This window comes from Passer domesticus, chromosome 2 (genome assembly GCF_036417665.1).
Source record: "Passer domesticus isolate bPasDom1 chromosome 2, bPasDom1.hap1, whole genome shotgun sequence".
NCBI lineage: Eukaryota > Metazoa > Chordata > Aves > Passeriformes > Passeridae > Passer > Passer domesticus.
In genome coordinates this window covers 293,098-304,101 of record NC_087475.1, presented here as the reverse complement: position 1 = coordinate 304,101, position 11,004 = coordinate 293,098, and the positions used below count along the sequence as shown (strand labels likewise).

At 58.7% G+C, this 11,004-nt stretch overlaps 1 protein-coding gene across 1 annotated transcript; it reads left to right on the top strand.

Moving 5' to 3' along the window:
• The first annotated feature begins 375 nt into the window (after window positions 1–375).
• LOC135290918 (folate receptor gamma-like) lies at window positions 376–4,825 on the top strand. The gene is made up of 5 exons (XM_064404940.1): window positions 376–682; window positions 2,583–2,750; window positions 3,113–3,301; window positions 3,855–3,990; window positions 4,163–4,825. The coding sequence occupies exons 2-5, from the start codon at window positions 2,595–2,597 to the stop codon at window positions 4,501–4,503; spliced, it is 822 nt and encodes a 273-aa protein (XP_064261010.1). The 5' UTR covers window positions 376–682; window positions 2,583–2,594; the 3' UTR covers window positions 4,504–4,825.
• The last annotated feature ends 6,179 nt before the right edge of the window (window positions 4,826–11,004 follow it).

Here is an 11,004-nt window from a genome sequence, read left to right as displayed (position 1 = left end):
GGAGCAGGAAACGTGGCCAGGACAGTGCAGGGTGTCTGAAACTGTCCCAGTCCTGAGCCTCGAGGGGCAAAACTCTGCTGCTGGAGGGAGCAGGGGTGGGGGAGATCTGCCCAGGGACATCTCCAGCATGAGGGGCACAAGCACAAAGCTGTTTGCTACCTGCCAGGAGGGGACACCCTTGGGCTCTGCTGCCAGGGAACAGGGACAGGAGCAGAGGGAACGGCCTCAGGCTGGGCCAGGGCAGGCTCAGCTGGGCCAGCAGCAGGAATTTGCCCATGGAAAGGGTGCTCAGGCCTTGGCAGGGGCTGCCCAGGGAGCTTGGCAGTGCCCATCCCTGCAGGTGTCCCCTGCAGGTGGCACTGAGTGCTCTGGGACAAGGTGGGGAGGTCTCTTCCAGCCTCAGGGATTCTGTGATCACCAGAGCAGGGTCTCCCAGAGCCTAAAGTGCTCACACATGGAATTTAGAAGGATTGGCTCCTAGGCAAGTGATTCATCACAGAGACAGCAGTGATGTGAGTGAAGAAAAGAGCAAACCAGCCCCCAGAGCTGCTCCAGGAGGAAGAGTCTGCCCCCGTGCTGAGGGCACGGCTTTCCACGGGCTCTGGTGAAGCCCTCAGCACCAGTGGATGTGCTCAGGTGTTCTGAGGAGCTGGACTGCTCCCCCTCAGCACCTGCACTTCAGGTTTGTGGTGGGAGTTGTTTTTCTCGTTCTGAAGCAGCAGCCTGTGTGTCATTTGCTGCCTTTTGCATTTATTCCACGACTTGTTCCATACCCAGAGCCCTGGGTCGGGCCCTCCTGGGCTCTTCTGCCCCGTGCAGAGGGCAGATCCCAGCGAGGGGAGGAGGAGGCATTGTGGTGCAGGGCCAGGCTGAGCTCACACCTGCTCTGGGAAGGAAACGCTGGATTTCTCCCGGGCAGGAGCAGCCAGCTGTCCCCCAAACATTGTCCCCTGTGCTGACAAACACTGGCAGGAGCCACAGCTCCTTAAAGAGAGGGGGAAGTTCCTCCCCAGGGCCAGCAGCTGTGCCAGCAGCTTTGCTCTTAAAGCTGCCCCAGGAGGCTGCTGAGCTGCTTGTGAGTGGTGGACAGAGGGTAGAGGCTTTTCGGGCTGGTAAGGTTGACACTGATTTGGGGGCATAAATGTAATTATAATGGAAGTTAGCAACTTCCTAGCTCTCAGGTTTCTGTGTCTGTCTCCTCAGGCCTGTAGCTGCTTTTTCTGGGGTGTTTTGTGCTATTTTAATGCTGTAAATGTTCTGTCTTGCTTCTGTGGTTTGCAAAATTCTTCTTATAATGTGTCTGGTCCAGGCCCTTGTGCTGTGTCAGTAAGGAATGGGAAGGAATTTTCTTGGTTAAGGCTTGATGTTGGCTGATTTGTTTGGGGTTGGTTTTTGGGGTTTTTTTAGAAAATTACTATAAAATTTGTAGCAGCCCCTAGGCAGGCAGAGGAGGCCAAGGCACGATGTGTGAAATGTCTTTAATTGCTGAAATCAGACCAGGCTGGAGCACCCTGGGATGGTGGGAGGTGACCCTGCCCATGGCAGGGGCGGAATGAGATGGGCTTTAAGATTCCTTCCAGCCTTCTGTGATTCTTTGATGATTCAGCTCTCCACTGGAGACCTCAGGAGAGCGTTTCCACATCTCAGATGCAGATAAGTAAAATGTTTTCCTGTCTTAGCATAGTCCTGAGGTCACCATGGGCCTCCTGCAGCTCCTGGCCCACGCCAGGTGCTGTGTCTGGTGCATTCCCTGCCCCTCTGAGTGCTCAGGAGAGACATCCCTGGACTCCCCCTGCCTTGGAGCACGAGGTCTGGGGCTGGCAGCTTCTCCCTGAAGCAGTGGGGTGGCAGAAGGACCCTGCAGGGAGCGGGTGTCCCAGAGCCCCCCTCCTCATCCCGAGCTCTCCGGGCTGTTTGTCCTGCTGATAGCGGTGCCTGGCCTTGCAGCCTGCCCGGGGGCTGCCCCGTGTCCTTGGTGCCATCAGGATGTGTTGTGGTATTGCTCCTGGAGGAGCTGCCAGCTCCGGGGAGTGCCCGGCTCCACAGCACCTCCCTCGCTGCTGCCCCGCCAAGCCGTCTGCTGGGCTGTCCCCTCTGCTGGGCTGTCCCCTCTGCTGGGCTGTCCCCTCTGCCCAGCCCTGTCCCCTCTGCCCAGCCCTGTCCCCTCTGCCCAGCCCTGTCCCCTCTGCCCAGCTCTGTCCCCTCTGCTGGGCTGTCCCCTCTGCTGGGCTGTCCCCTCTGCCCAGCCCTGTCCCCTCTGCTGGGCTGTCCCCTCTGCTGGGCTGTCCCCTCTGCTGGGCTGTCCCCTCTGCTGGGCTGTCTCCTCTCCCCCAGCCCTGTCCCCTCTGCCCAGCCCTGTCCCCTCTGCTGGGCTGTCCCCTCTGCTGGGCTGTCTCCTCTCCCCCAGCCCTGTCCTCTCTCCATCCCCTCTCTCCCAGCTCTGTCCCCTCTCTGTCCCCTCTCTTCCCTCTCTGTCCCCTCTCCCCCATCCCTGTCCTCTCTCCATCCCCTCTCTCCCAGCGCTGTCCCCTCTCTCCCAGGGCTGTCCCCTCTCTGTCCCCTCTCTGTCCCCTCTCTCCCAGCCGGTTCCCGGGATGGCAGTGGCGCTGGCAGTGGCGCTGGCGGTGGCGCTGGCGGTGGCTCTGGTGCCGCTGGCTGCCGAGGCGGGGAAGGACCCGCTGCTGAATGTCTGCATGGATGCCAAACACCACAAGAGGCAGCCGGGCCCCGAGGGCAAGCTCTACGAGCAGGTAGGGCTGGGCTGGGCTGGGCTGGGCTGGCACACCCGGCTGGCACACCCGGCTGGCACACCTGGCTGGCACCCCAGCAGGGAGAGGATGGGGAGGATGGGGAGGAAGGAAGGGGAGGAAGGGCTGTCCTCTGCTCCCTCAGTGTGGGACCCCCTCCTTGCTCTGCCCCAGCCCCTCAGTGGAGGGGTTTTGTTTCTGTCCCTTGGGCTGTCACAATTCTGATCTCCTGCTCCCCAGCTCTGCCTTGCTGCAGAGCCCAGCTCCTGAGGCCACAGTGACCACGAGTTTTCTGGAGAAGACAGAGTGCTGTGGCGGCTGTGGGCTGTGCCCCGGAGCTGCTGCCTGTCCCCTCTGTGTTGCAGTGCTCCCCCTGGAAGGACAACGCCTGCTGCACAGCCAACACCAGCCTGGAGGCCCACAAGGACCAGTCCTACCTCTACAACTTCAACTGGAACCACTGCGGGCTGATGCCACCCAAGTGCAAGCGCCACTTCATCCAGGACACGTGCCTGTACGAGTGCTCACCCAACCTGGGGCCCTGGATCGAGCAGGTGGGCTCAGAGCAGGGAATCATGGAGCTCTTTGGGTTGGAGGGACATTAAAATTCCTCCTGCCACCCCTGCCATGGCAGGGACACCTCCCACTGTGCCAGGCTGCTCCAGCCCCAGTGCCCAGCCTGGCCTTGGGCACTGCCAGGGATCCAGGGGCAGCCCCAGCTGCTCTGGGAATTCCATCCCAGCCCTGCCCACCCTGCCAGGGAAGGATTTCTCTTCAATATCTAGGCTATCTCAGCTTTTCCCACAGGGTAGAAAGATTCCAAGCACTTTTCTGGCCTCTGACTGATGGAAGAATAAGGAATTTTTAAAGACCCATCCGTGCTGGGGCTGAGGCTCCTCTGGGATCAGCGTGGCCCCCAGGAGGGGCTGGGGGAGCTGGGACAGGGCAGATCCTGCCCTTGACCCCCGGGAGGGGCTGGGGGAGCTGGGACGGGGCAGATCCTGCCCTTGACCCCCAGGAGGGGCTGGGGGAGCTGGGACGGGGCAGATCCTGCCCTTGACCCCCGGGAGGGGCCCTGCCCAGCGTGGGTGGCACTGTGTGCTGCAGGCTGACAGCAGCTGGCGTCGGCAGAGGATCCTGCACGTGCCCCTGTGCAGGGAGGACTGCGAGCAGTGGTGGCAGGACTGCAAGGACGCCCTCACCTGCAAGGAGAACTGGCACCAGGGCTGGAACTGGGCCACAGGTTGGTGGGAGCCTTTCTGGGAGCCTTTTGGGAGCCTTTCCTCAGGCCCTGGGTGGGTCCCTGGCGGTGCCACCGCTGCCAGGAGCCCTGTCCCCTCTCAGGTGTGGCCGTGGGCAGGTCACCTGCTCCTCCTGGGGTCAGGACCGTGCTCTCACGGGGTTTGTGTCCCCAGGCACCAACCGCTGTCCCTGGGGCTCGCCGTGCAGGCCCTTCAGCCAGGTGTTCCCCCGGGCCCGGGACCTGTGCCAGAAGATCTGGTCCGGCTCCTTCAGCTACAGCCCCGAGCCCCGCGGCAGCGGCCGCTGCATCCAGATGTGGTTCGACCCTGCCCAGGGCAACCCCAACGCGGCCGTGGCCGAGTACTATGCCGGGAGGAGGAGATCCTCCCTGGCTCACAGCTCCGCTCCCCAGAGCAGCCATGCTGCCCGTGCCCTGCCCCGGGGCCTGCTGCTGCTGCTGGGCCTGGGCCTGCTGCTGCCCCCCGAGGGGCTGCGGCCTGCGGGGTCCCTCTGACCCCTCTGGGGGCTGCGGGGTCCCTCTGACCCCTATGGGGGTCCCTCTGACCCCTCCGGCAGGGCCATGGCACGAGCAGCTCTGTCTGTCTGTCCTGGCGCTCAGCATGAGCCGTGCTGCTGGACCTTGGCTGCTGACCAGAGCAGGGATTTCCTGGGCTCTGCCCTGGGGAAGAGCAGGGAGGCTTTGCACCGGTGTGGGAGCTGCTGCACATCTGTTCCCTCCTCTGGCCGTGTGCTGGCTTGGCTGAGCTCCGGTGCCGCAGCTTTGGGCTGCTGTGACTCCCTGAGGGGTGGCGGGGATAATAAAGTCTGGCTCTGGATTAACCTCGGTGTCCTGATGTGGGATATTCCTGGGGAGGGGCAGTGTCCTGGGGTGGGTGTGGGGTCTGGAAATGGAGGAGTTGGCCGGGGGGAGGAAAGGTCATAAAACTATAAATGGTTTGGGTTGGAAGAGATGCCAAATCTCATTTATTTCCACTCTCCTGCCATGGCAGGGACACCTTCCCCTGTGCCAGGCTGCTCCAGCCCCAGTGCCCAGCCTGGCCTTGGGCACTGCCAGGGATCCAGGGGCAGCCCCAGCTGCTCTGGGCACCCTGTGCCAGCCCTGCCCACCCTGCCAGGGAACAATTCCTCATTGCCAAGATCCCATCCATTGCTGCCCTCTGGCACTGGAGCCATTCCCTGGGTGCTGTCCCTCCATCCCTTGTAGGACTTCAAATATTTTCAGGAGTTTTTAGATTAGAGCAGCTATTTCCAGAAGCTCTTCTGGCACATTTTTATTTTAAAATGTTCCTAACTATGCAGCCTTTGCCACAGCTGATCAGTAATCCCTTGCCTTTACACAAAACAGAGGCACTTTCCCTCTCTCACTCAAATACGATGATTTAATCTAATTGCTCTAAATACACTCTCTTGCCTCCAAAATTTGAAGGTGGAGCCCACAGCTGAGCAGGGCTTAGAAACGTTTTTAGCCCCTGGGGTGGAGGGATCTGCTGTGGGCAGCCCCTGGTGTCTGCCAGGGTGGGCTGTGCCCAGCTCCCTGTCCCTCAGCAGGGCTCTGGGATCAGGTGGAGGTGCCCAAAGCAGGGGCTCAGGGGGGCTGCTCTGGGGCAGGTGGCCAGGAGGGGGGCCATGGCAGCACAGAGGGGAGGGGGTCCTGGGCAGGGCCAGCAGGGGCTGGGCTGCAGCACCAGGGTGCAGAGCTGGGGAGGCACTGCAGGCACTGAGGCAGGACCCGGGAGGAAGATGAACTGCTTGGTCTCAGCCCTGTCCCAAAGTCCCTTCTGCCCCTGGGATATCTGACTTTTGTCCCTTCCCAAACAGGAATATGCAGGAATGTGACACTCCCACGGTGTCCATGATGATTGTTTCAAGGAGAGGAGAAATGCCACTGGGCAGGACCTTCCCTGCTGCAGATCTCCCTTCTGTGGGGTGGTTTGTTTGCTTTTGTCTGGGTTTTGTAGCTGAAAGCACTGCACCTCAGCAAATACTGAGGCAGAGATATCTCCCTGCCCCCCTGGAGGTGTCCCAGGCCAGGCTGGACACTGGGGCTGGAGCAGCCTGGCACAGGGGAAGGTGTCCCTGCCATGGCAGGGTGGCTCTGGGTGGGCTCTGGCGTCCCTCCAACCCAAACCACCCCAGAATTCTCACAGTGCACCAGGACAATGCCCAGGAGGTGACATTTCAGGGACCCATGGGGTTCATTAGAGATGGAATAAAAAAAACAATTTTTTTCTCCCAAACCCCACCAATGTAATGAGTAGGAAGAAGGGCACTAGAAGGCACCTGGCACAAATTCCCACCTTTGTGGTGATCCCTGGCATGAGAAAAATCCAGAAGTGATGATTTACAGAAGAAATGGCACAAGCATGGAAAGCCAAGAGAAGGATGGGAAGGCAAGAAGCGATTTGCATTCAGCAAGGGGCAGATTAAAGTACAAGCTGCTCTGCTATCCAAGTGCTGGGGAAGCACGGGGAGTGATGGATGGTGTGACCAGGCACGGCACTTACTCGGCTCTTTGTTATAAATCATTTCTCCTGAAGCAGTCTAACATCAGCAGCAAAGTAAGAAATCAGGCAGAACAGGAGAAACAATTAAAAGCTAATCAAGCAGATGGTTTGAAATTAGCAGGGCAGCGTAAGGGCAGGGTGACAGTTCCCCTGGAGCACTTACAGGGGGCAGGGGCAGAGATCTTGGAGCATGAACAGAAGATAAATGGGAATGAAAACCAGCGTGGAGTGAGGCAACAGGAGACGTGGAAAGGGCAGAGAACCACTGGGATTAACATTCAGTCCCTGAAAAAATGTGCATCAGAGAAGCCCAGTCCCTACAGAGCACACGGCAGCAGCGACTGCGGATTCTCAGGAACAAACTGTGACAAGGTGCTGCAACTCCTCCTGCAGCAGGGCAGCACGTCGGGCTGGCAGGGCACTGCCAGGGCGTGGGGCTGGGACACGGCTGGGCACGGCTGGGACACGGCTGGGCACGGCTGGGACACACCTGGGACACAACTAAGAATGTCTGGGACACAGCTGGGCACGGCTGGGACATGACTGGGACACACTTGGACACACCTGGGACACAACTAAGAATGTCTGGGACACAGCTGGGCACGGCTGGGACACACCTGGGACACAACTAAGAATGTCTGGGACATGGCTGGGCACAGCTGGGACATGGCTGGGCACAGCTGGGACACAGCTGGGACACAACTAAGAATGTCTGGGACATGGCTGGGCACGGCTGGGACATGGCTGGGCACAGCTGGGACACAGCTGGGACACAACTAAGAATGTCTGGGACACGGCTGGGCACGGCTGGGACATGGCTGGGCACAGCTGGGACACAGCTGGGCATGGCTGTGGCACACCTGGGACACAACTAAGAATGTCTGGGACACGGCTGGGCACGGCTGGGACATGGCTGGGCACAGCTGGGACACACCTGGGACACAACTAAGAATGTCTGGGACACAGCTGGGCACGGCTGGGCACGGCTGGGACACACTTGGACACACCTGGGACACAACTAAGCATGTCTGGGACATGGCTGGGCACGGCTGGGACCACCTGGACATGCCTGGGGCACACCTGGGACACACCTGGGCACCTCTGGGCACCCCTGGGCACAGCTGGGATCTGGCTGCAGTCACACCTGGGCACCCCTAGCACACCTGGCACCCCTGGGCACGGCTGGGACACGGCTCACACAGCACCTTCAGAAACAGGAGAGCAGAGAGGGACCCGAACGGAACTCCCACAGAAGGGAGGACAAACCCCGCGTGAAGAACGGAGTTACCGACCGTTCACTGCCCAGGACGAGGGGCTGCTCTGCTTTCTGCAGCTGGTCACTGCTCTCACCAGCAGCTCCTCAGCAAACCCCGTTCTGGGCTGTGAATGCTGCTGCTGCCACATGCTGGGGACGCAGACCTGATGTCCCCTGAGGGATCTGCCCTTAATCCAGGTGTCCCGTGGGGATGCAGCAGGCTCAGCGTTTACTGCACTGCTCACAGGGCTGGGTGTAACTCCGGCCTCCCTCCCTCGGCAGCACCAAACCTTCCAGGAGAGAGCACAAAGACCCAATAGCAGCACAGTAATTAAAATTCCGCAGGATGTGAAGCACAAGGGCTGATGCAGGAACGTGCCCCCTGCTGACCGAGTGACCAAATTATCCTGTGTCTCCTTAAAAAGGCAAAAGGCCCAGAAGTTTCTCTCCTCAACTGGGTAAAAAGGCACCTCATAGGACCTTGGGGACTTCACCTCAGACCTGGGGCTGCCCACTGGACAGAGGCCAAGAGGTCCCAACTATGTAATTCACTAGAAAAAGAAGAGAACAAAGACAATAATCACTTTTGTGGGGTGTTTTAGCAGGAGCAAAAACCTCTCACCCCCGGCTTGGTTTTTCTCTGTAAGAGCTTTGTTATTTTGCCTCTTATTGAAACTTCTTCTGTTTCCAAGAAGCCACCCTGCTGGTTTTGTGCCATTGGGTAGCTGGGCTATCTCGGGTGTGTTGGGCTCTCTGAGAGCTCCTCAGCCTGGCTCGGGGAGAAGCCCACCAGGCACAGGGGTTTGTGGAGTGCCCCCCAGGTTTCCTGAACGCCCCTCTGCCTTGGTTTGGGTGAGCTGCTGTCCTTTGGGGGGCAGATGGACTGCTCGACCTCTCAAGGCTCCCACTTTGCACACTGCCACCAGAAATCTCATGTGAGGTGCTTGTTTCCCACCCCTGCCCTGCACATCTCACTCGCTGTTTGTGCATTTTGAGGTTCCTGGTGCACACCCAGGGCAGCTTCTCCTCCTGCTCATGGGCTGATCCTCACCACCAGCGACAGGGGGGCTGGAATCACAGAATCCCAGCAGACTGGGTTGGAAGAGACCTTGAAGATCATCTTGTTGCACCCCTGGCCATGGGCAGGGACCCCTTCCTCCAGAAGTGGTGTTATTTCAGTGAGAGCAAAGAGCTGGGGCTCGGTGAAGAGCCACCAACCCTGCCTGTATTCTCATCAGCAAATCCCGTGGGCTGGCTGGGTTTCTCAGCTTTAAAATAATAAACCCAGACCTAAAGCTGAGGGGGAGGTGTGTTTGTTTTCCTTGAGCATCCTGGGTTTAAGCCAGACTTTGCTCTGAGTCTCATCCAGACTTAGTCTGGGGACCTGACTTTGAGCAAAGTGTGTCACTGCAGGAGTGCTGGGTGTTATTAGAGAGTCAGCCCATGAGAGGGGCTGAGGAGCTGGGAAGGGGCTGGAGAATTGCTGAGGAGCTGGGAAGGGGCTGGAGAATTGCTGAGGAGCTGGGAAGGGGCTGGAGAATTGCTGAGGGAGCTGGGAAGGGGCTGGAGAATTGCTGAGGAGCTGGGAAGGGGCTGGAGAATTGCTGAGGAGCTGGGAAGGGGCTGAGGCTGGAGCAAAGGAGGCTCAGGGGCCCTTGTGGCTCTGCACAAGTCCCTGGCAGGAGGGGACAGCCGGGGGGGTCGGGCTCTGCTCCAGGGAACAGGGACAGGAGCAGAGGGAACGGCCTCAGGCTGGGCCAGGGCAGGCTCAGCTGGGCCAGCAGCAGGAATTTGCCCATGGAAAGGGTGCTCAGGCCTTGGCAGGGGCTGCCCAGGGAGCTTGGCAGTGCCCATCCCTGCAGGTGTCCCTGCAGGTGGCACTGAGTGCTCTGGGCTGGGGACAGGGTGGCCTTGGGGCACAGCTGGCACTGCCTGGGCTGGCAGGGCTGTGCCAGCCCCGGGGATTTGGGATTCTGGGGTTGCTGGCTTCACATGGATTTCCCCTTCAGAACTCTCCATGCAGACAGGGTTTCCCCTCCTGAGTCCCCTGTGGGGCCACAAGGATCCCTAAAACCATAACTGATCAAAGAGGGAGCAAAGCGTGACCAGAGGCTGTTTTTTCATCAGCACTTTTTATAGAAAGAAGATTCTTCTCCAAGATTTATCTCCCAGCTCCAGCCTTTGGGCTAATGAAAGAAATTATCTGTCTTGAAAAATAAAAATACAAAAGGCAGGGTCAGGCATCTAATAAAATCCCAGTTTTCAGAAAAATGCATCATTAATTGTGGCTGTTTGCTGGAGGGAAAAGTGGCCCAGCATTAAAATTATTCTTTTCCAACGTTTATCCAGAATCATTTTCTAACCCTGAATGCATCCCTCCCCACAGCAAAACCACGTCCCTCTGATGAGTGAGGATGAAATAATCACTGCCTGCTCCCAGGGTGAGTCACCTGGATCCGAAGGCTCTCTGCAGAGGTCAGCCACAAATGTCACCCCAAGGCTTTCATTCCCAGAATTTTGGTTTTATGAGATAAGATGGATAATAAAAATAACCCCCACAGCACTGACCACGGGGCACAGAGCATCCTTCACCTGGCTGTTGTTGCAGCTGAAAGGAGGAGCCAAAAGCAGCAGCTCAGCAGTGGAAGTGCCAGGAGCAGGGTTTTTATACCCCACGAGTGCTTCAGAGACCTCTCCCTGCCCTGGGCCGGGACCTTCCCACCCACCATCGCTGTGGTCTCCCTGACCTCCCTGCCCAGCCCAGGCTCACCCTGCAGCAGGGAGCTGTGCTTGGCTCTGCAGAGCTCAGAACCAGCCCCCAGGAGGATTTCCCCGGGGTGGGTTTGTTTTCCACCCTGCTTCCAGCACCAGCAGAGTCCCAGGGTGAGTCAAAGCGCTTTGCTGCACAGGTGATGTTCAGCCACAGGAGGAACTCAGTAGAAACATCAGAACGTGCTGAGTCTCCAGGGTCAGGGTTTAGACTTCAGCTGACTGATGGTCTGGCAGATGCTTCGGAGAAAAACAAACTCTAATGGAAGCTCAGTTCAGTGGATGTCAATGGGCAGAGGGAGCACGCAGGAGGATGTCCATCCTGGAAAGGCTCCTGGCACATCCCAAAGGTGGTTTCTGCCCATTTCCCTGCAAGGCAGGGAGCTACAGGCCACTGCAGAACAAAATCAGAAGTGTCTTTTTGGAGATCAGGGCTCACTGCAGGAAGGGAATGCTCAAAGAAATA